Raw genomic sequence first — 25,571 nt, 5'->3', positions numbered from 1 at the left:
TTGATTCAGCTGCTGTTCATGAGAGGATTTTTATGCTGCAATTTTTTTAAGAGCCTTTGGTGAGGGATCTCACCTAAAGCATTTCAAACGGGTACATCAGACCTGAGGCTGCCTTACACAGCGCTGCCCCATGCCAGAAAAGACAGGATTCCCAGTGCTGTGGCTCTCCTCTGAACCCTCTCCTGCCTCCCAACACTCCTCTAAAAATGTGATCATTAGAACAGCCGGTGGTGTCACTTCCACCCAATACCGACACAAAATCGTCTGACACCCTCTACTGCGGAAGCGTGGTTTTATGGGTAGCGCTGATTTGGCTTGGGAAGCGTTTCAAGTACAGTTATTGTCTCTTACAATAGATATGGAAGACGAAAACTGTGATTAGCATGGAATAAAAGACGAATTTGCACATGCTTAGAAATACTTACACAGGCTACTAATGATATTGCTGTCTTCCAACAGTATGGCTATTAGAGAGCTGTTCAAAAACTTTCATACCATATTCTAGCATAATTATTTGGACAAGGGTGCATTACAAGACATAAATGATCTTTTTACATGTGAATGAAGACTTCGAGCTGGCGAGATTGTTTGGTTCCATCATGGCTAAAATACAATTATTTCACTTGCAGCAAGATTCCTATTGTGTTTCTCATAACTGCATGATGCATTTCCAGTGCTCTGCATGGCATCTGCATGCAGAGCACTCCTAAACAGTAATTGTTGGTGTAATTCTCACACGTAGCCTGCACATGTATCACCAGCACGGATGGATTCACTTGTTTTGCATGTTGGAAACTGAGAGAAAAAGGATCCATAAAATCTCTTTTCTATGTATTACATATTGCCAGTTGTTCATTGCAAACAAGGAGAGAATATTTTTGATGTCATGGCTGCAAAAGCTGTTACGTTGCCCCTCGTTTTTATGACTAGCCTACATTTTCTTCCATCCACTATAAGCAATGATGAGCTGTAACATATATGCCTATGCCTGATTTTCTGAGCTGAAGCTGAACTGAAGCATGATCTTCTCAGCTGAAACTACCAGTGGGGAGGAGCACGTCCTCTACATTTGCCTGTTGCCGACTGCCTTGTTTAAAGAGAACTCAAGGACCTCTAAGGACAGAGAGATGTGTAAAGGAGAGGATTACAGGTGCCCGATCCAGAGAAAGGCAACACCAGGGACTGTCTTCCCTTACAGACACCATAAAGCGAAAATAATAGTGTGAGACTTTCAGCAAAGCTGATCTATCACGCCAAAGGGAAGGGTCTCGGAGCCACAGCCAGCGGCAGAGAGAGGGCCGCGGCACCGCTGGGAAGACGCAGTGGCAGAGCCAGAAAGGCTGCTGCTACCTGCCGCCCCGGGGCGTGGGGACGGGTCCTCTGCTGGCACCACTGCGATGCGGGAGGCGGGTGGGAAACCCCCTGCAAAATGCCCATTATCCCCCAGGAACTGCTGCAGGAATTAGACCCACATGTTCAGTTAACTTCTGCTGCTGTTAGTGAGGGCATGCAGCAAAGAAAGCAACTAGACAGCAACAAGGTCCAAGAGCACAAACCTGATTCCTATATTGCAGCTCAAGACGTAAGAATACTTTTTCCCACCTACCTGCATAAATGTTTCTTCTGTTGTAATCATGTTGCAATACATGGCTCACATTTTTTTTAAAGTCTGGAAAATTAATGTTCATCGAAAGATATCAGCAACATTTTCCACATGTTTCACTGAAACTAATGAGATTTTCTGATGAGTGCTCATAAAATCAGATGCAAACCAACAGAGATTAATTCTACAACAACAAACTTTTTAAAGCACCACTGACAAAAAAAGTTTAAAAACTTTAAAAATAGAAAAAAAAAATATGCAAGCCTGTAAAAGTCATATACAGGCATGGATCTTTACGTACATATATACACTTTCCAATGTACACACTACTTAGAAAAGGGTTGAGGAATCAGACAGAGAAAGAAGAACTAAAATCAAAGAGAAAGAACGCTTTGGTTCAACTAATATAGCAAAGGGATATGCACAAATGGACCATCAAAAATCTTTTATCTTAGGCTGTTTTTCAGAAGACTGACAAAAGGTCAAAAATCTAACTCAAACAGAAGAGAGAAAAAGGCAAAGGAATATAAAAACAAATAGAATCAAGGATCTTATACTATACCCCAGTTTAGCTCTCTCCATGCATATCAGCAGCAAGCTGTTGAAGAAAACTTTTGCTTATTACATATTTGTGAAATAGCACATGATCTTCCGTTCTAAGTGTGCAGATAAAGCAGATGTCTCATGTGGATCTTGCCTGCGATAGAGAAAGATAGGAAGCAAATGTCTTTCCCAGAAGCAAATGTTAAATTTCCTAAAACTGTGTTGCAATATATTAGCTTTTGTGTCACTTTCTATGCAAAACAAACCTGCTGGGTGCAGGCACTCAGGCAAAAGGCATGCAAGGCAGCCGCTGACTTAGAGGTGCATCTCTATCACAGCCCTGTTCTCAAGCAGAGACGGGACCCTCCTGAAGGTGCCCCCTTCAGAGGGGGCTGCTGCTGCTGCACCGCTTCTTCAGGGAGAGGCACAGGCAGAGGTGCAAACATCCCACAGATGGAAAACTGGACAAAGACCCAGACCTGGTACCCTACGACACAATATTTTGCCACCACCACGTATTATTCCTCTCTGATAGTTTGCTGCAGTGCTGGTTATCAGGCCTAATGAGCGACAGCCTTTCCAAACGGCTGTCCAAAATGACTAGCGTCAGCTCTGAGAGCCCAAAGCCCTTGACAAAACTACAACTTTCTTGAATCCTTTATGTTCTAAATCACACCTAAACTCAAGTTTGCTGTACTGCTTTCCTGGAGTCAATGAGTAACTATCTTATCTTCCATAAATCCTTTTTTTCCCCCATACAACTCAAAAGGTACAGGTATTTTCTTTCTGAGGCTGACAGTCAAAGCAGATGACTAGAAACTAATACTTTTTTAAAATCTACCCTTATAAACACAAACAGAAATACTTTCTCTACCAGGCTATGCAATTATTTACCCACATAATGAATCTGATCACAGCATATTCAGGGCAAAAAAATAAATTTTTAAGTGAAGCGTAGCCAAGAATGTCAAGTGCAAGGGGGTTACTCCCTGCATCATCTGCGCCGTTTGGGTTGCGTGAAACACCAACCAAAATACACTTGGAACTCAAAAGAGTCATTTTCAAAAAAGGAAAAGTTAAGTTCCAGAGATTAATGCCTTCACACAACCTTGCCAAAACTGTTGGCACTTGGTCAGAAACATCCATTTCCCCATGATCCAGGGCAGTATTCCCGAGAGCACTGAGATGACTTTAGTGATGCCGATACATTTTTCTTTTTGCTTTTCCCTTGGCCATTTTAAATGTTACGTGCTATCAGTTTTGATAACGCAACATGTGAAAACGGGAAAACCAGCCCACCTCCTAACCTCCCAGGCCACAGCCAATTTACTTTGGCTAATCAGAAATTTACACTTTCAACACAGCAACATCCCTCTGCCGCCTGACCAATACCCCAGCGAGATGCTTTAGCACCAGCACAGGTAGCCCATGGGTTTGCGTGGAAGACTGTTTGTGCCTCTGCCATTCCCCTAGAAATTCACTTTTTCTACCCAGTGGCCAGCAACAAGCAATCGCTTGTCCCATAAAGAAATGAATGCCTATGCTCCTGAAAAGAAGTAAACAAAAGAATTTAAAAACTCACAGGACAGACTGAAAAACAAGGCTGTAATGTATGCAAACTGCATCCCTGAGTGTATATTTTTAGGTGTATACTGATTGACTTGTCTCAGTGCTTAAAATTAAGTTGCCTTTAGGCAGTCAGGTCTCTTTCAGGAGCTACTAATGATGATATTATTAACCTTTGGTATTGAAATTCTGCTAGTAGCACCTGATTTATCCTGCTACACAGTATCGCCATCTCATTCCTAGCCCTGGCTGTGAAAATTTACAACTTTGGGGTTTTCATTTGTTTGTTTCCAGACGAAGGCACCAATAAAAGCAAACTGCACATCAGACTGCTCCAGATACAGACTGTGTATGAGGGATGCATTACAATTTTGCCTCTCTTTTTGAAAGGTATACTGTTTAAAGGTACGCCTTTTCACAAAATACACTTCTATTTTAGTTTGCTCTGGATTACAATACCAGAAATTAAGCACACGGGTCATTCTCCTGCCTTCTCTCTCTTCTCCTTGTAAAATGTTCACAGAAGGTATTTTTTAATACAAACGGGGATGGCGTGTGCCATGAGGCTGAACTGTGGTATGACTCGTACCACTCCAATGACTTTGCTGTCAATCCGCTACCCAGGTATCCAGGCTCCCCTCAGGTCACCAGGAGAGAAGCAGCTGATCCCGCGCCTGCTGCCCGAGGGCCCCGGTGTGGCACTCGCTGCGCAGGATTTCTTTGCCCCATACAGATACCGCATTTGCGTCTCTGCACTCAGATCAGGTTTTTGCAGCTACTGCTGAGCACACGTTTGGGACATAAACCGCGCCAGTGCTAACACAGGGAGTTGCTCGGTTTTTGAAAGGTGTGGTCTTGTTCATGCGCTGCTGATAAGGCATTTTACAGGAACATGTTTTTGACTTTTTACACTTTCCAGCTGTAGTAAACCTTATTCCTGCTGACAGCAAAAGTAATTGCTGTGTGCAGAATAAAACGGATTGTTTAAAAAGTTTAACTTGCTTCATTTTTCCACTGTAAGAGTACATTTTAATCTGTTTCAGATGAATTCTTTCTCAAAGAACAATTCTTTCTGTTTCTGGTGTAAAAATATAAATAGGTGAAAGCCAAGTCACACTCCCGAGGTAAAGGAAACTGGGCTTTCATCTGATTGGAAAGAAGTATTTAACTTTCTCATATCAATATTCTTTTTGTAGTGAAACTTTCCTGATTTTTTGTCATTTACAAAAACTATTTAGGCAATTTTAGACCTCTTTATTTAAACCAGACATCTAACAATATTAATAATAATAAAAAAAATCCACCACCATAAACTTCTGCAGCAAGCAGGCAATGAGTGCAAATACATACCAGCCATCTGTCTTGTGCTGTGGATCCTTCGGCCAAATTCTGGAATAATGTGAATAGTGGCGACTCGCCGCTCACATCCACTCTGACAAGTGTTATATGCAGAAGGGGCACTAAACACGGTGGTTCCCCCGTCCTCTCTTTGAGTGACGATCTGATTTAAGCTGCTGCAGCTGCCGTCTACCCACCACCAGCCTTCTGCGAACTTCCTACCTCTGCGCTGCTGCTGATTCAGCTGTGTGGCTCACGGTGCTCCAGTCTGGCTCTTGGTTTAAAAATACTCCTGCACCCTAAAATTAGAATTTCTGGCACCTTACCATTGCTTGAACAGCTAAGGAAAATCAAGTTCGCTAGGTGCAACTTGCTGGTGGGTGAGAAACGGCTGAGGGAAAAGCACAGATTTTTATTATGCTAACTTCTGTAAGGCAGTGGAGGACATCCTCCTTTATTTCATGTTACTGTATCGACTTCTTCTATTTGGCTTGCATCCCACCACGCTCTCCTGTTCTGCTCCCTTTATTATAATGCCACTGCTTTTAAATGGGGAGAGGCACGTGAAGATGCAGGAAATGTTTACATATTTACGCTATAGAATATTTTGGCATTGTGATAAATTATTAAAATAGGCATAGTTTAAAATGTAGATGAGTTTTATCATGCACATACACAATTAGAGATGTGAAGCCAGTGTCATAGACTTTTATTTCAAAGAAAAAGCACAACATCATTGTAAGACAAATGTTAAGTCTATTTATTTTCTTATTTTTAAGAGCAGACCTAAGCTATCTGCTCCACAGATGGAAACAAGATTGGTATCTGTAATCACTAGTCTTCGCTAGTACCATTAGCTCAAGGGTGAGGTAGCAAAAAGGTGATTTGACATTACGACAAGCAGGGTAGTACACCTGTGTAATAGAAGAGCACATGTTTTCCCTAAAATAATATCCAATAGAATAGAGAGGCTATACATGCTAAGTGAAATGAGCATCAATCACAGATTTAGGGGAAATTTTCAGTGTCCAGGAATGCAAGTTTTGGAAATACTTAGATCAGAAAACAATAAAGCATATTGCATATGAATTTTATGGTAACATTCCATTGCTACAGTAAGATAACATCTGCCTTAACACCATCCAACTCAACATCAGCTGCTTTCATAGGTTCTCAGATTTTTCTCCTTCCATCACCTCCCATGCCAAAAAAAAAATGTTCACAGATATGTGTTCCCTACATGTTTTCTGAGCAGTGATTTGAGTTTTCCAGCACCTAGAAGAATAAATTTCACCTAATAGTTTTTCAAATGCATTTAAATGTTGCACCCACACACACTGTTTACTGAGTGGTAATATTAATGCAAAACACTTGGTTTATCATACTTTTAAAAAAATTACAAAACCAAGTGCTAAATCTGTGAATAATAAAGATCTTGGTGACGCATGTGTAGCAGTGCAGACAGCTATACAACTAGTTCGGTTCAGGTGGCAAGCAGCTCAGCGTATGATCACTGTGCTCTCATTTGTTATTGCACTGCTCAACCTTCCCTTTAGACCTGAAATCTTTACATGCCACTTGGCTGTTGTGCAACTGTATTGGCACGCTGTGTATCTCTATTACAAAATAACAGCACTGTAGTTTGCGCATATGCCCAAAAATGAAACGAATTTTAGTCAATATAATCTATAATTCCTGACATATCGGGTGCTAGGCTTCAGTGCAGCTCTCCCAGGCACTTCCTCTTTGCTCTGTTCATTATGCTGCAGTTTTCTGCCTACCGGATACATTCATTCATTGATTAAGGCCCAGAAAAGTCCAAGTTCAATAGGACAGAGAGCACCTTGGCAAAGGGTGTCTTTTGTTTTATAACTGTCAGCAATATGCCGGATATTTTATCACAGGACACAAAGACACTACTCACATACCCATAATTTTCTTAAGCAATAGTGCAAGTGGTCTCAGTAGACTGAGTAGATGACATATTTACCTGAACAGTGAATATTATCCACCTCATCTAAATTAATACTGAATGAAATAGGGAGCTTAACTAGGCAGAGGTCTGTTCTGGACAAATACATCATTTTCCAATCACATATTCGCTTGCACCTCATAATGAGTTGGGGGAGAAGCCAGGGCAGCTGGGAGATCAATTCTAAAAATAGTACCTAGCTCCCCTGAAAACAAGGCCAGCTCGCAGAAACCAGAACGGCAGTGCTGGTACTGGAGGAACAGCACCACCTAACTAGCTGCTGTTAGTCTTCAAAGAACGATATTATTTGGCCAACTTTTCTTGGGAAAATCCAATAAAACATGATGAAGTAGGAAAATAATTTCCTTTGCATGAAGATTAAGTGGGAACACGAGCCTACCTGACAGACAGCTTTTGCATTCTGCTCACGCCTGCTCAGCTGCAGAAGTCATTGGGAAATGGCATGTAGAATATTGCTAAACTGGAGTATATATCTGAAATGGTAGATGTCAGCTTCTGAACCCTGAAGGAAGTGACAGTCAATACCAGCTTGTTCCTAGATATTTTTGCAACCACCTATTAAATTAGACACAGCTAGGCACTGTTGTGTTAAGACTGGAACCTATCGTTTCAGGAGAAATAAAAGGGAACTTAATTTTTAATAAATATGTACATAATAGGTACTGTATCTGAAAGCCTAATAATGCACAAAGCTTGTCTGCTATCTGCACCTCCAAAATAACCTGAGTTTTTGACAGCGTTATCTTAGAACTAAGGGTAGATGCCTTACATACCCCACAAACTGAAGTAATTCAGCTAAGCAATTTCTACAGAGTATTTGCCATCTGTTGGTGATGACTCAAGCACTACAAAGCACAGATGGAGCTTACTCCCATTTTTTTCTTTTCTTTTTTTTTTTTTCCTGAACTCTTCTAAATTTTAGAAGTGCTCTGGATTTTACTTTGTTTTGTTTGGGGGGAGGGTGTATTTTTATAGCAAGTGTCTCCTAGTTTGTCATTATTTAGGGTTAATGAATTTTCAAACTACTGAACATAACTTCAAAATAAATGATGCCATGAGTTCCAGCTTTAAGGACAAGTAGTCTTCTTGGAAAAGCTTCCAGTCCCATTGTAACACATTCTGAAATGCTCTCTGCTGTATATTGGGGCACAGTTCACTCAACTTCTTTCTTCACACATATATCACCCAGTGAATGGGATTCACAACAGCCAGCCTGCTCAGTGGGGAGACTCCTGAATTAGCCAAGACAAATTATCACAAAAAAGAGGTGTGCGCTGAAATCCTACATATCTCCTCGAGCCTTACAACCTTGACAGATAGGAGTCTCTCTATTAGACTGAAAATTGCATTCTTAAACGCTCTCATGCACTATGATGCCCAAACAATCACTTTGAGTACAGAAAATTGGCTCACTCTTTTCTTCAAAACAGAAGCAACCCCTCCAAGATGTGCTACAACCATCTTTTTATTGTTAAAAATATAAGCAGTTTAAGCTAGTAGGAAAAACACTTTCCCGTTTAAGGAAAGACTTGAGTATTTTTACCTTGTCTGGCCATTTGTCAAGTGAAACTGACTGTGGCTACTATTCTGTGCCGAACCCGGCGCTTGCGAAGAATTGCCAGTTTGAACGCCCTGACCTAGTCCCAGCCCCCAGGAGAATTACACGCACCTAGTTTATGAATCTCAATATCTCAGTACCTGTAAGCAGGATAAATCCTAAGATGCTCCTCTCAGTCAAGATGGGAAATACACAAGCAAACACGTTAGAGGGATGAGACATGTCTGAGCAGCAAACTAGCAGCAAGAGAGGCACCTGCAGGCACTTGGGCGCCTGGGGGTGAGCGGGGTCTTTGCTGACCCTTTACCAGGAGTCTGCCCCTCTTGCACTGTAGCACCTTCCTCACAGCAGAAATAAAAAGAAATTTTTAAAGAAATACAGGAGTTTGAATCGAATGCTAGCTGAAGCCCAGATTCTGAGGCTCAACTCAGCTGGCTGTCTTCCTCCTTGGTCATAGGAAACTCCTGAAGTTTTAAATTGCCTTTCAACTTTTGGCATCTCCGTTGAGCTATGTACAAAATCATAACAACTTATAAAGCAGCAAAGGCTCTATTGATTTTTTCCTTTTAGTTTTGATTAAAATGCAATTTTAAGCTGAGCAAATGTGAAACCTTCCTCTAACACAGTTAATTTACTTGGCATCAACTAGGTAAGGGGTAGAGCCAGTTATGGAGTGCTTTCTGCATGTGGACCAACCTTAACTACAGAGATAATTGCTTCGTATTACTGAATAACTTCATATGGAAAGAATGCTACCTGCAATTTCAGTGGCTTATGGAATTTTTTCTCAGCTACAGGTCCCAACACACTATAATATATTTTGTACTGATCAGTCAGATCATTTTATGATTTCAAGTTAGAATTCACTGTCCATACAGCTTTTACTGAATTAAAATCTATACGATTTTAAAGAGCTGTTGCGCCATGCACCTGCTGAATTGGGGCAATCACACTGCTTGTGCTCCATGTGAAGTTTGCGGGGTTTTCCCCCTTCCTCAATCCAACTCAAAATGCCTTGTGAACAATTTTGAATGGAAAAATATCAAGATCCACATAACTATAAAATACAAATATCATGAAGACTGATGGCAGTGGAATATAACAAAAATACCCGCGTGGATGTGGTCCGACAATCTCTACTTTCCACCCTGACACAGATGATGAAGCCTACAAGCTGTATGCAGAAGCCATAATGCAATAACTACACACGGTACTTTTTTATACCAGGAATATGGTATAGCAAACAATGCATTTAGAAAGTACACATTCAAAATCATTTGTGTCCAGGCTGGTTCTGTGAGTTTGTTTTTCATTTATGTACTATCACTGAATGCACACAAATACCTCCTTAAGAACTGGGAAGGAGGATTTTTTCAGTAGTGGTAGCCTTTGTTTACCAACCTTCTAATTTGTCCATCTGAAGAGTTGTAGGAGCAGGAAGGTGGAACCTATAAATTCCAGCCCATGCTGCCTGGACAAACCGAGGAGGCCTGATGAAACAGGAAAAGATGGCTAGAGGCCAACTTTTCATCCCTGAGGCAATCTACTGCTTACGGCGCCGATTTTTTGTAAGTATCAGGGATATACTTCTGCTGATGTAACTGCACTCATTTAACAAAATACTGCTAATTTAAAGTTGAGGTCCCACAAGAAAGATACTCTGTGCTTATATAGCACTTTTCAAGCAGAGCAGATATACGGGAGTACAATCACACAGTCCTCCTTAACGCAGGGAAGTGTTATCTGGAGGTGAGAGAGGCGAGGTATACACAGGACACTTTTTTTTATTAAGGGTGTTGCATACCACAAGCTTTCTTTGACCTACTCCATACCTCTGTAAATCTGGCCTTGTGCAATCAGCTGCAGGAATACTGGTAACTGAGAAGAAAGCCTCATGTTTTGTGCCTCTCACTCCTGTTGCTTAGCCAACACACATCCTTCGCAGAAGAGGAAACACAAAACAGTGTGTATAGATAGCAAGCACACAACAGCCTTCACCAAGCCGGGTGTTGCTGTGTAACAGCCAGTTAAGATGCAGTATCTTCAAATTAGCAAGGATCTGGCAGCTTAGTAGATAAATGTCAACCTTCATTCCCGGACTGTGAAGGAACTGTAGCTTCACCATGCCATTACATATGGCTGCAACCAGATGTTTGACACAACACTGAGTAGGCTTCTGTAAACTCTTTAAATGTACAGAGTATTTTAAAATAGAGACAACTGTATAACTTGCAAACCATGTTTCCAGGTTTCTTTTGAATACAAAGAGAGAAAAAAAAGAGTGATTTCTCCATGAAGAGGCCCCTGGAACTTCCATGTCAAAATGAGAAAAGACTTTATTGGTAACTCAGTGCTTTTTCATATTTGAATCCTTATTTTTGTCCTTTGGAATGATGGATCTTTAGCAGACATGGAAACAACTAGATTGGACATGGATTTACAAAGTTTACATAAAACAGCACAAGGTGAAGAGACTGCACATGAAAAGTCTCTTGTGGCACTCCTGCCATAACCCTTCCCAAATAATCTTGCTCTTTCCCTAGTCAGGACCTTGGGAAAGCAGTATCGATCTCCAAAAGGTCAAGAGCCATACCGAGAAAGTAATACCGGGACTCCCAAGATGTTTTCACGTTACAGTGATTTATCTTTGGAAGCTTCTGACGTAAGGTACACATTCCCTCAAAGCGTTAATTCCAGATCTATAGAAACAACCCAGCTTAAAGTAGTATCACACAATAACCATTTCAGGAAGAAAAAACAAAAATGCATTGCTAACCTTTATGTAAATCTCTTACATCTATTTTTAAAGGACAGAATACAGTAGCAGAGAAAAACACAACACTATTTATCCCAAAAGCCATGGAGAACAGGAAGATAGAGTGTTCTTTCCTTCCAACCAAGCCTTCAGATTTTGATGTATTTTCAATTTAAGGAGTACTGAGCTTAGCAAAGCTGCAGTGTGCAATGTCGAAAAGCTCAGCCACAGGTTAGTAGAGTTTCTCGGCAGTGATAGTAGAGGAATGACTTCTCAAATGTATATTGGGAGCACTGCTGTTGTCTTGACCTTTTTCCTGTCTGCTGAACAACTATATCTTATGCACAGCATTCTCCGCAGCCTCCTGCCCTACGTGGCTAGCTGTTACACGGCTTTGGAGCCTGGGAGGGAACCTCACAATGGGAACACGGAGAAAAGGAATTTGCATGTTTATTACTTTGAAACCATTTTGGCTTGACCTTTCATGAAGAATGGTTTAAAGACTGAGTTCCCTGAGTGTGAACGCAAAGGTTAATTGTCTTTATTGAGTATTGCTGATAGGCCCCTAGTAAAAGATGACAGTTTGCTGGAGGGGCACCTGTAGAGAAGGGCAGGTTTTATATTAAAAAGCAGGTTTTATATTAAAAAGACAAATCCCTTAGTATCCACAGTAAGATGTCCATGTCCCAAGCTAGGACATGCATAAATGAAGTAGGTTATGCTAAGAGTATGTTGGTTGTTATAGAGTACTATATTTTTCATTATGGAATGACTAACCTAAAACAGAAATATAACCACCTACTTATGCTCATCAAAAGTCCTCCCACACCAAGCATGAGTTTCTCTTGGCGCCCCCTAAGAAGAAAAAACTTACAGAACCCTTCTGCATATTAGTTCTCCTCTTTGATTTAAATTGTGAAGTGATTTACAAGCCTGCTCTATTAAACACCACAAAGCTATTGAATCAACCTCTTGTTTAAATTCTCGTGGTTTCCTTGTTTGAGTTTTTTTACAAAATATTTCATAAATTACATAAATCTATTACACACTGGAAGGCTTTATCATCACAAAACCTCAACTGTGGCCAGTTTCATGTAGCTGTTAAGTAAGTAGTTTTATTTCAGTAGAAAATGTAAAATTATAAACAGACTGTAAACATTCTCTTGTGAACTGAATAAAGAAATTCAGCTAATGTTTACAAGGTTATTCAGAAATAGCATACAGTGTTTAATGGCTTTTTTGGATATTAAACACAATAATTTCAAGACACTTAAACACACTGTTAAAAATAACATCTTGGGTTTGTAATGAAAAATTCTCACCGAGCCAGGATCTTCAAGGAGTAAGAAACAGTTTCCAAAGATGTTCTTATTTCGTCATGCTGATAATACCACTGTTGCAATACTTTCAATTACAAACCAGCTTTCCTCCAGGAAAAGATCAGTGGTTTGCTCATGGTATAAAATACTATCTCCTACGAAGATCATACACAAATTGTGATTACTAAGCACGTGTAAGAGAAATGGTCAAAAAACACACTAAAGGACTTGGATATCACACCACAACTGGAAAACCGCGAAGGACAAAAACTGTAACAACCCATTCTGCATCAACAAAATCACAAGTCAACAGGGGTCCAGCAAAAACAAAGGCCTCTCCACTGTTCTTTGTGAATCAAAACCAGACAATTTCAAACAGTTAAATACAAATGCATCAAAATAAATTTTGACTACATTAACTACAAACTGTTTAAGTTAATTTGCAATATTTTATACACAAATACAAATCACAAAGCTCTATAAAAGGCATAATATGCTCACACACAAAATATTCATGTAGATTCAAAATGTAAGTATAGACAAGTTCTTAAGTGTGTTTGCACAGACACATGTTTTAGGTAACAGCAACAGCTTCATAACACTGAACCTAAGACCGTAGTGCAACTGAACCAAAGCACACTTTAGTCTGTATTTTCAGTACTTCTTTAAAACATAAACCCCACAGGCTTGTGAATTAAAAAGTCAGAGGAAAGTTCACATATGCATCTGAGCCAGAAGATGAGACAGATCAAAGGAAAAACAGAACAGCCCAAAATCTCTGGATGAGTACTCTTTTCAGTACTGAACTGGTTCATCGCGGATTCGTGCACAGACTGGTAAGGGGAAACAACTCCACCCTCATTAGCAGCTGTTGCACACATGACTTTTGTTCCGTTTGTCACAAAATGACCTTTCAAAATGTATATACAATTCATGGCCATCATTACAATAAATAACACACACATTTCAAACTGATACCTCATGCCTGACCTCAGGCTTCTAAGATCCTTATATATTGCATAATACGTATTTCCAGTATCAATATTACATATTACCATCACAGCCAGCACATTTGACTTGTAATTTTGGTAAGGAATTTAGTGTTATTCTTTTTGGTGCTTACTTGCATTCACTAGTTATAATGGAGGAAACCCAGTATCGTGGAGGACCCTATCCAGCCTGTTTCCAAAATTCTTGGGAAGTTCTGCTCTGACACCTCGTTGTCATATTTTTCATTCTTCATACGCGCCCTCCATGCAGTGCGACGTGGGAGAGAGATCATGGGACACCTCAGGACCTACAGCTGCTGGCCCTGCACGTACCGAGTCGGACCCGTTAGTCTGGGAAAGGGATTGCTTTGGGGAGAAGGGGAGGGAGCACAAAGACGAGCTCTCCTGGGGGCTAGCTAGAAACTGAGTAAGGCTTTGCATGCCTTAGAGCAGCCCTGGAGCTGCCCTTTATCGTGCCCCGGCACCGCAGGGTGCCCCGCTGGGAGCTGCTGCGGCGCCGGGAGCTCTGCCCCGCATCGCCCCGCTGCTGGGGCAGTGCCTGGCCGCTCCCCACCGCGGGAGGATCCCGCACCGGCGGCGCCAGTACGATGTGCGGCCGTCCCGCACCGCCGCCCGGCTCCAAGAGCCCCGGTGGGGCAGGAGATGTCCTCCCGGATGCGGTGCCTGGCGGGAGGGGCGGGTCCAGCGGCCAAACCTGCACCGCCCCTGCCGGGGAGCCAGGTGGAGCAACCGGCGAGGAGCAGCGTTAGGCGGAACTCCCGTTTGGCCCTGCTCGGCACCCCGCTAGCGGTTGAAACTGCTCCCCGGTGCAGGCGCGTCAATAAGACGCTCGGGCGGGCCGGAAGAGCCCGGTTCCAGAGCGGCTAGAGCAAGAAAGCTACCCAGCTGCCGAGAACAGCATCTGCAGGAAAGCGTCCTTTTGAAGCGCTGCTCAGCACGAATGAGGAAAAGGGGAAAATAAGATAAAAGTGCTGATGCTCAGGAGCAGTACCAGTGGGGATCACTTTTCAGCTGTGCTGCTTTTCTCAAGGTCGCTCAGTCCGTACACCCCGCAACATTAGTCTGACCTGCAGCACGGATCACTGCGAGACCAAGGGGACCCCCCACGTCAGCCCCCCTCTGCCCGTCTTTGACGGGAATTCCCGCGAAGTGCAGTCCCCTGTCAGACCAAGCACGCTCCCAACGCCGCCACAAAGAATCAGCGAAAATAAAACTTTTTTCTCCGCCCTTAGCCGGAGGACCCGGCTCCTGTCCCTCCCGCAGCAGCTCGCCCGTAGCTCACGGGGAGGCGGGCGGGGACCCCCGGCTCCCGCAGCGGCGGCGGCGGCGCGGCGGCACCGCACCCGCTACCGAGCAGCGGCCCCGAGCCGGGCAGCGCTTCCTCCCTCCTGCGCCGGGCGCTGTTGCCACGCCGGCTGCCCGGGCAGCCCCGCTGCTCCTGTGCCCTTCCTCGGGGGTGACAGCGGCCGCCAGCGAGCCCTGGGGGAGGCGAGGGGTCAGCGCTGCCCGCTCCCCCGCATCCTGGGGACGGAACGCTCTGCGATGCGGCTCGGGCGGTGAGGGAAGGGCGTCCGCCCCCGCGCCCCGGTCCTCGCCGGAGTTCGCCGGCCCGGCGGGGAGCACCGCCCGGCTGCGGGGGAGCCGGCGGCCTCCCCGGGCCTCGGGGCGCGCGGCGGGGGGAGGAAGGCTCTCTCCTCCTCCCCCTCGCCCGTCCTTTCCTCAGCGGCGCAACGCCGCCGCCCCGCGCCGAGGTGCTCCCCGGCCGTGCCCAGCTGCCTGCCCGCAGGGGGGCCCTCCCGGCCCCCCCCGCCCCGAGCCCGCCGGGCGCCTTCCTCCCCCTCCTCTGCCTCTGCTGCCTTTCCCCGGCGGTAGCTCCCGCGCCGCCCGGCGCTCTGCCTCCTTCCCCCGCTGCAGAGCCACACGCGTCCCCCGCAGCCGCGCTCTGCTCGGGGCTGGGGGCCCCGCGGGGGCGGGCGGGCTCTGCGCCCCGCCGAGGGGGGTGCGCGGCCCCCGGGCACGCTGCCCGGCGGGGAGGCGGCCGGAGCCGGAGCCGGAGCCGGAGCCGGAGCCGGGCGGGGGGGCCGGGGGGCGGGGGGCTCCCCGTACTTGCACCGTCCCGGTGCAAAGTTCTATCGCTCAGACGGCCCCGGGGGCGACCCAGCGCCCCCGCCCGCCCCGCAGCCCACCCCGGCGCGGCGCCCTGCGAGCCGCGGGCCGGGGGGCGCTGGGGGGTCCGGGGCGCCCCGTCGGGGGGCCGGGGCGCGGCAACTTGTGCCGGGTGGGGAAAAGCGGCGGAGCCGCGGGGCTTCCTCCGGCGGGGGGATCGATGGGCGCGCTGCGCCCTGCCCCGAGCGCTGATGTAACGCCGAGGGCACACGGGCCCTCATCATCGTCACCATCACCATCACCACCACCACCACCACCACCACCATGACCGCGGCCGCGCCGGCGGAGGGGGAAGCCGCGCTCGGCTCTGGAGCCGCCCCCCCGCGCTGCGCCCGGCTCCGCGCCCCCGCCGCGCCCCCCCCGCGCAGCCGCCGCGCCCGCGGCCCGGCAGCCGAGAGGGCGGCACGGGCTCCGCGCCGGAGGAGCATGACGGCGCCCGGCGGCTCGCCTACCTTGAGCTCCTCCGCGTCCAGGTTTGCTGATCTGTCCATAGAGCGAAACTAGGCGAAGCGGAGGGGAACGAGGGAAGTTGTGCCAAAAAATTAAAAAAAAAAAAAAGAAAGAAAGAAAAAAAAAGGAGGGGGGGGGAAATCTAGTCTCTCAGTTTCCAGCCTAAACTCAGCCTTGTCCTCCAAACCCTGGCAGCTCCCCTCAGTCTCATTCTCCGCGCTCACGCCTCCACCGGTTAAAATAAATAAATAAATAAATAAATAAATAAAATAATTCACTTTTTTTTTTAAAAAAAAAGAACTCCCTTAAGGATTAAAGCGACAGGTGATCCTTCCCCAGTGAAAGAGCTTCGCGTCCTCTGGCAATGAAAGGAAGAGACAGCAAAAATAAAAATCCACTCAGTTTAAGATTATTTCTTCTTCTGCAATAAGCTCAGAAACCAGCGAATCGCTGCATCCCGATAAAAAATACTGCTTCCCTGGACAGCATCATGCAGCAAATTTCAAGCAAATGTGTTCAAACTGAAGAGAAGAGTCTATGATAAAAGCCGTTCTCCGTCATGCCTACTCTGGCAGCTAATTTAGCACCCTGTGAGCGCAAGACATTAGCAATGAGCAATTTCACTGGCAAGATAACAGAATCCCCCAAGTCCTGCATAGACTCAAAAATTGTTTTTGCAGCTAAAGGTATGCTCTTAACCAAAAAAAAAAAAAGCTAATAAAGTCTGTCGGGGATGGTCTTCTTTTGAAGGTTATGCTAAAAGAGTTGGGAGGAAAATAGGAGGTGGATCTCTGGCAAAGGAGAGAAGGAAGGGAGAGAGGGAGAGAAAGAGAGATTTTCCCCCTTCTTTGCTGTTTTACTGTCCTTCACCACCAGGTGACTGACTTCACTCCCCGCTCCTCGCGGCCAGCGCCGGGGGGGATTTCTCCCAGCTGTCAAATAGCAGCATTTCCTTCCCCGGCAAAAGCAGCCCCTGGGTCTTAGAGCCCGCGGGCGCCCGCGCAGCGCGGCGCCTCCGCGCTGGGGCACCGCCGAGCTGCGGCCAGCAGCGCCCCGCACGGCGGGGGGGCCGGGTCCCCGTACCGCGCTGCTTCCCCCGCGCCCTTTCCTTCTCCTGAGGGCTCCTGTCCTGGGCTCTCGTGTGACCCCGAAGAGAACCCAAACCGGGTTTAAAAGTCTGAATTCCTCCCCACCCGGGATGTTGAGTGTGGCAAAACGCATTTCTCCTAAATCAGACCGTCACTCGTGGTTTTGGAAAAAGATGCTCTGATTTCTGGTGTCCTGCCATCAGTCTTTTGGCGGCCTTATTTATTAACTCCTTGAACAGCAAATTCAGAACCACCGCTTTCTGGTACTGTCACCTCACCCTCTTAGGCACTTTCTATGCTGTTTTAAATATAATTGGCATTCCTGATAATTCAACCTAAGTAGGCAGCTCTAACAGCTCAGAGTGCATACTGTATTTCCAGTTCAATACAGATTCGTTTTTAGCTTCCAGCACCTCAAGGTTAACATGAGCCCTGGGTGATGGCCACTGATAGCCACTTCTAAAGACTGAATATAGCCCTCATCTTCTGGAAAACTCTACAGATGCAAGGCAGACACAGGCAAGTGACATTTCTCCTCCTAGCACAGATTGTGCCTGACTTCCAGGTTCATTGTGAATGCACTGTAAATATCATTATTATCATTAATCTAGAACTGCAGTTTGTAAAGATTAAAGGCTTCGTCTGGCGGGCCTGTGTGAGCCAACAGACTCATGTCCAAATAAAAGACTGCCAAATGGGACACTAAATCAAGCTCTTGTAGGACCTATAGAAGTTTAAAAGTGTGTTGTTCCCTGCTAGGAAAATACTACCCCTCACCAAAAAATGCAGAAACTTCTGAAAGAGACCATGCTGAAGGAAAACCTCTCTCAGAAGGCACTTCTAAGCCTCCCCCAAATTGTGTGAATACCTGCTCCTGGGCAGAGGAGTGGATTGTCCCACTGCGTGACACGAACCAGGCGACATAATATCAAGCACCTTGCTACTCTGGCTAGTGGGTAATCAGGAGACCTCTGAGCTCTTCAGTAGATCCAGGGCTGTTTGCATGGTTTCAAGAGATCAACAAGTAGCTCCACAAAATGCACACTTTATAAAATTATGCGTCCTACAGCTCTGTGACCTTCCAGTGTCTTGTTGCTGTCCCACTGCAGACTTTTTTCAATGGAGCACTCCTCAGCTTGCTTTTGTACTGGCACAAAAATGTGTGGGGATGGGATACATCTGAGAATCCACTGCTGAATTTGGTTGAAATTGGCCAAGAGCTAAGGAAGAAGGAGGTAAAATTAACAGGGCAATCACATAAACCTCATTTCCTTAAAACACTAGGCTAAAAAATTGATTTTGACAGTCCCTTGAGTAATATTTTAAAATGTATTTCACTCTTTATAGGTGATCTGCCCCAAAAAGTGATTTTTAAAGTGTTTTTGTGTTGCCAAGTCAGGCACTCTAGAGTTAGTACCAGATTTACAGTTGCTTCATCTATCTTAGTTTTTTACCTTACTTATAAACAGTAAGACATCTCTTTTCTTATTTGAGGGCCCTGATTCAGAAGATGGTGCATGACACAGATATTCCAAATTTTCATCTTCATTATTCATTAATGTCACTATGTCTTAGTTGCTGCATACAATGTGGAATTATTATTTTCCTTAGCTTTCTGTTTTATTCAGTGATGTAACAACTGTATTCTTCATAAGCATAAATACACAGTTTTACTATTGGGGTAAATTTTATCACCATCATTTAATACAAGGAAAACTGAAACAAAGCCAAGAGGTGAGATCCAAAGAGGAACTAGGAAATCCTTAAGCAAATCAGAGTTGGAGCCCTGCAAATGAGCCTGGAGACTGGTGCTTGCAAATGAGTGGCTGGAAATGAAGAACACAAAGCAAGCAGCAATCTGCAGAGTCACAAAATAGGGACTTTGACTTTAGGTTCTCTGTTCAGCAGGGCAGTATGCAGTAGACCCGTGAAAGACTTCTGTTCTTTCGTGTGTATCTAGCTGCCTTACCTACTGTACCACCTTTATTCGTGCATTCATCTGATTCATTCATCTGCTAAACCTTCTAACTTTTTTTACATAATAAGCCACTATGCAAAAAAATTTTCCACTGCTGAGTCCTATTACTTTCCTGTGCCCTAGTCTTCCTATGTCAGGCTTTCTTGGTAGAAATCATGTGTCAGGATGTAATTAAAGGTTGTATGAAAATATATGTGTGTATGAAAGAATAATCCTAGAAGAATAAGCATCCTTAAAAATGAAGTATTTAACTTACAAGTACTTGACTTTAAGTGAGCTAAGTGCAGGTCTTTTTTTTGGTATTTAGTCTTCTAATTCTTTTCTTCTTTCAAAGTAAAAAGTCCTGCTTCCTGGCAATCCTTGTTGCATGTGTTTCTAATGCAATGGAGTCTGACGTACAGGTCAGGGAACGTATGCAGGACTTGGGACTGGATGCCCAGGTCAGAGGCGGATTTTACGGCAGCTGGAAAAGTCTGCTCCCTAGACTTCAAAAACTGAAACTCTGCAGACACACAAGAAAACAACAGAGGAGCGTATTTTCCTAAATAAAGTCTGCAAGAATCTTTTTATAATCAAAAGGTATTAGCAAGCTAATGTTGGGATTGCAGCCAGCTCCCCCTGTGATATGTACAAACAGTGAGCAAGTGTAGTTTAAATCCTGTGCTGGTAGCAGTGAGAAGGTACAGCTTTTCAGCAAAAAAGAAAAAAAAAAAGCTTGTTAAGTAGGCACAGTAATTCCAGTGCTAGACAGCTATCATGATTTCCATCCTTTCCAAAAGCTGCAGAGACGGACCCATGTCCCAAATGACACAGCCCGGAGTGCTTTGTCATTTAGTCAGCTCATTTATTTTGTCTCTCAGAAGAGAGATATTTTTTTCAGATGGAGGAGTTTGCAAGATTGGGTTGCCCTGAAGAGCCCCGTGCGTGGGCTTGTCTTGTCTAGCCATAGGTACTTCGCTGAGTTGCTCCAGGTTCCCTGTACAGCCAGTGCAGGAAGAGAAACGTTTCCAAAGGACGACTTAGTTCATGAAGGTCTGAATCATTTCTGGCAGTGGCTGTCTCCTCCTGACTGCACAGGGAGTTCCCGAAGTTGGACAGCTGAGTCTGGACCACATGCTCAGTAAGTTAAGACAGATACAATTGAACTTGTGCCAGATTTATACATATGCATCTGAAAAAAGCTGTCAATCTTAATGAAAGCTTGGAAAATGATGGAAACCTTCATAATGAAGCCAAAGGTTTTACTCTTTCTCTTCTCTCATCCTTGTAAGATGCATAGTACAATTTGCATAACATACTGTTAGGAAGAAGAATAATTCAGAAGCCAATACAGTTCTTTTGATACATTTCATAGGTTTTTTCCATTCTTAAAAAAAAGAGAAAAAAATCAAGGTGGGAACATAGACTTCTTGCCAGCATCGAAGAGTATATATAAGTACTAGTACAGTTCTTAAACAGAAAGAATACATTTTTTCCAAACTGTAAAGGGAAATCCATATTTCTGAAAATGTTTTTTACAGTGCTCTACAATGTGCAATTTTTGTTAAATAGCAGATGTCAGGCTTACACAGGTGTATGTATGTTACATTATAGTTTAATTATTTCTTAGCAGAAGTGTTCTGAGAAATATAAAATTGGACCTGCAGGATGAAGTCAGTAAAACTCCAGTCCTTCTTCCATACTTCAGAAGCCATCACAAGCCAGAAAGAATAAATTTTTGTTTGCCTAGCAAGGGCTTCTAAGGTGCCAAGAGGCATGCAAACCTTTGTTGTGCTCCAGGCCTTTGAAAGCTAGGAATGAGGAAGAACCATAACGTTATATAAAGAAAAACAGAGAAAAGAGGAAATAAATTCAAGTTTTCCCAAGAACTGTTTTGCTTGGCTTTATTGTATGGGCAAATAAAGGTGTTGGCTAAGAAAATGTCTAAGGCTCTCCCCAATTATTCTCCTATTTACTGCAGAAATACTTTCATACAGAACAAAAGAGTCGTGACATTTAAAGTTATATTGTGATTGATGTTCTCAGTATTGCATTGACTTGGAATTACTATGATCACAAATACAACAGAAGGTAGTTGCAGCACTATACTGTATCTCAGGCTTGAACTTGCAGTTGCATGTTTTTTTCCAGACCACCCTTCTGTAGCATCCTAGAAAACTGCTCACGTCTCTGAAGTGTGTGAATGAAATCTGAAGGCAAATAGGAAAGCTGGGGAAATAATGGCAAAATTTAGATTGAATTGAGAAAGTCTCAAAAGAGAGTAGTTTGACTTGAATGAGCCCTGGAAAGCTCAGATGCTAACGTCTCAAAACTTTTGGGCTTTCCTATCTCTTCATTCCACCCAATCCAAATAAAATATTCTCTCTTTTCTCCATTTCTATGCTCCTCTTTCTCATTTTCCAAATCAAAATCCCTCTGCTAAGATTATCACTTACTTTGGCACACTATGCAAAGGTCTTCTCTGAGCTCCACCACTAACTACTTGCAAATGGTTGCATGTGAAGGCTTGCCTATAAGGCTTGTTTGAAAGATAATAGAGGGGAAGTAGTTCTTAACTTTCTATTACAACTTTTTTAGATGGTGTTCCCGTTTAGGAATTGAGGTTCAAAATACTTCTTATCAAACTTACAGTTCTCTGATGCTGTAAGTTGTACAATAGTAATTGTTGGAAAAATTCACGATGATGCCTGCTTTGCAAATTATACTCACACACAGCAAGTGAGATGACATTCAGAGAAAAAGGAAAGTGATGGTATTAAAGAATGCATTTTCTTAACTAAGAACAAAAATAATGTAGTATTTGTGATGAAAATGTGTTTTCTAGCAAATTGCTCCAAGAAACCAAATTTATGCATAGACTAGTCCAGCTGAGAGATCACATAGCTACTTTTGCTCTTCCCGTGACCTGCTCTGTGACCTTATACAAGTCAATAACTCACTCCCCTTATTGCTTCAGTTCCCACAACTGTAATATGCAGGAAATTATACTTATCCATCTGTGTAAGTCTATGAATGAAAGAATCCAAGCTGCAAAACATTATCATATAGTAATCCAAATTACAGCCTACCAGTCTGGATATTGAAAAAGAAACTCTGTTCACATTTTCGGCTCAACAAAGTGCAACATTGTTATAGCTCAAAGAATTTAAGGGATTCTAATAAATATTTATCCCCTTTTTACTGCATATGGATTCCTGAATAACTAAGCTTCCTAGCAATAATATTTACTGATCTCTAGCAAGTAATTTGGGCATTTTAATGAGTAAATATGCAAATAGATAATTAGGTTGAAAAATCTTTAAACTTTTAGCTATAATTAAAATGAATGTCATTAATCAAGAATAAAATTCCCACTTCATGTGGGAAAGACACTAATTTTCTAGCGCCCTGCTTAGAAAAGTCAGTTGTTTCCAAAGGAAAGAAATAGTTTCATAGTATGCTCAATTTCATCAGGTGAAAAATGCTTTTTACAACAATGGTATTTAGACTGTAAGCTCTTGGGGACAGGGACCTTTTCTTTTTAATATCTAGAAAGTGCCATGCAAAGATACATGTATACATTAATATCTAATACACAAATATTAATAATACCTCTGAGCAAGAAGCATATGTGCTCACAAAATCATGCTAGGTTACGACTCTGAATGTAAATATAACAGTCCTACAATTCCAGCTAGAGCTATTCCGAAGTAATACCAGGAAATACCAGTGTGCTGCGTATTTGCAAGCTGTTCACATTTTTAACTCAGTTTTCTAAGGAAATGGGGTTTGCATGGCATGAGCCTTGAGTGATTAGCTCCGTGTTTGTTATGTGCGTGTATGAACATCTGTCTGAGCCCCATTAATAACCTTTGAACCTGATGACCAACTTCAGCTAGAGTTAATAGAGGGAAGAGTTTTTAAACAGATCTTCCTACTCATTTGGGATAAGTAAGCAACTTTAAACAGGGGAGGACAAAGTCTTTGTTAATGCCTTCACTAAAGGAACAACTGCAGGGTAAGGTCAGTGAACCCTCAGCAGATATCCCAAAGTCTGCAGCAAGAAGATAAATTTTGAATGAGCTAAGCCCAGGAAAAGCTTTAACTGCAAATACGTATTTATTAGACAGCACAGCAGCCCCTATTCAGTCAAGCTTGGTGCTCCTTGCTGATCCTCCCTCATCTAATAATGAGCAGTCTTTCATTAAAAGCTTTTTTTGCAGTTAGGTAATTCACAGTTTATATCCCAATTGGATTCTCTGGTGTCTAATTAGGGGTGAGCTTGTGCTGCAACCTTAGTATAATTAAATTAAAATGTCAATCAACTACAAGACAAATCTAATGGAAACCAGGCTTCATTAGATTCACTGCTCACAAGACTTCTACCTATATAATATCCTATATAACATTGCTATACTTATTACACTGATATAGTATATTCCTGTTATGTAGTCCTTATATACACATAGATGTTATTATATCCATTTTTAATACTTTCAGAAGGGCTACTTTTATCAGTAGAGCTTATAAACAATAGCAAGTCAATTTTTTTAGAGAATGTATGAGTCTAATTCCATTTCTTATTACAAAAACCAAAAAATAAACATCTCTACTGCTGGACTGAACAGCAAGCAGCAGGCCACGTTCTGGACTCAAGGCAAATGGCAAGCAAGAGTTTGGAGTTCCCATGCATGTCTTTGTGGGCAATACAGAAAGCACATAGCTCATTTATTTACATTACTTAGTTTATGGATCTAAGTTACTGTATATTTGCAGTGGCTGGGAGTTGATATTTGAACCCCCGGTTTGCTGACATGGCATAATCATAGGGTCTCATCCAGAGAGCTCTTGTGCATTGCCTAGGCCTTTACATGCAGAATGAGGTACAGAACAAAAATTCTTCTTCTATATCTTTTAGACGGCATCTTGTAAAATTTAAATGTAGGAACATGGCATTACTTCTGGTCAAACTTCTCCTGCATTTGGGGAAATATTTAAGAGCAGAAGTACTATGCATATCTGGCACAATGCACCACTTTTTGGTTGTCCCTGAGGAACAACAGTTCATCATGGAGCCTGCTGGTAGCCCTTCAAATGCATAAATTATTTCTCTTTTCAGTGCTGTGCATGTCTGAGGGCATAATCAGGTCTTAGTGCTGGAGGGAGATACTTTTGTTCTAAGAAATGAGGTTTGGAAAGAAGCCGTTTTCCTTAACCTCTGTGAGACACAAGTGTTAACTTCTGTAAGGAAATGCTCTGCCGTTTCACGGCTCCTCTCAGGTTCCTGCACACGCTAAGCATTGCTTTAATAACCTAAGAAGGACAGATGTCCATATACTCATCTCAATTTCTGACCAACGTTCAGTAAACCTGCCACAAAGAAGAGCAGTACTGTTCAGAGGGGTTTAGTTCACTGCAGACTCATTTCCCCAGGCCACTGGTTCAGATCCAGCCTAGTCTTACTGCATGACCATTGAGGACTATTTAGAGACGCATGTGGCATGCACAAAGACGAAAAACCTGACCATTAGCACCTCCCATCACCATATGTGTAACTGCACAGAAGAGGATACTTCCTTGGTTGTGACAGAGCAGCACAGTTCATTCCAGACTTTCTGCCTTTCGTACTCAAATGATATAAAGCCTCCATGACCAAAGGAAAATCAAAAACAAATATAAAGTCTATCTTACAGATAGACTGAAAGCAAACAGGAAATCTAGGATGGTTCAGGAGTGACTTAATATGTAGTAACTTTAATGGCATTCTGAAATTTGTTCTCAGGGTCAGGATTTGAGTGGAGTTGAACTAAGAGGCAGAAATAAAGGAATTTTAGGTGGCAGAAAGAGTGAAACTGCAGTGGCTCTGTATGTGTCGAGAACTTCCTCAGCACATTCTACAAATAGAGAAAGGTTTATTTTTTGAGCTATTTTTAGTACATCTTGTGCATTCTTTCCCATCCAACTAAAAGAAAAAGCAAATAATCAATATTGGTGATTATCAAAATGGGGTATTATAACTGAAGATGAAACGTGATGAGTTAACTTTTTCAAGTAGGCAATGTTCAAATAAATTAAACACCTGTTCTTTTATCTGCTTTTTTATGAGCCATTCGTTCAGGTCCTAGTAAGGTCCTGTGTAAGGTTGTCTCTAACAGCAAAGGTTGATAGTACTATTCATTCGTTTTCTAAAGAAAACAGTACAAGCTTGATAGCGCAAGTTAAATC

At 43.3% G+C, this 25,571-nt stretch overlaps 1 protein-coding gene across 1 annotated transcript in view; it reads right to left on the bottom strand.

The window, feature by feature from the left end:
• SGCZ (sarcoglycan zeta) overlaps positions 1-16,433 on the bottom strand; it is a 474,057-nt gene extending 457,624 nt beyond the window's left edge. Inside the window, exon 1 of the mRNA XM_064511117.1 lies at positions 16,304-16,433. Coding sequence (XP_064367187.1) covers positions 16,304-16,342 — 39 coding nt within the window. The 5' untranslated portion in view covers positions 16,343-16,433. The remainder of the gene's footprint in view (positions 1-16,303) is intronic.
• Between the last annotated feature and the right edge of the window lie 9,138 nt (positions 16,434-25,571).

The sequence above is a fragment of the Dromaius novaehollandiae genome, chromosome 4 (genome assembly GCF_036370855.1).
Source record: "Dromaius novaehollandiae isolate bDroNov1 chromosome 4, bDroNov1.hap1, whole genome shotgun sequence".
Lineage (NCBI taxonomy): Eukaryota > Metazoa > Chordata > Aves > Casuariiformes > Dromaiidae > Dromaius > Dromaius novaehollandiae.
The sequence above is the reverse complement of the archived record's forward strand: the minus strand, read 5'-3'. Positions and strand labels throughout refer to the sequence as shown.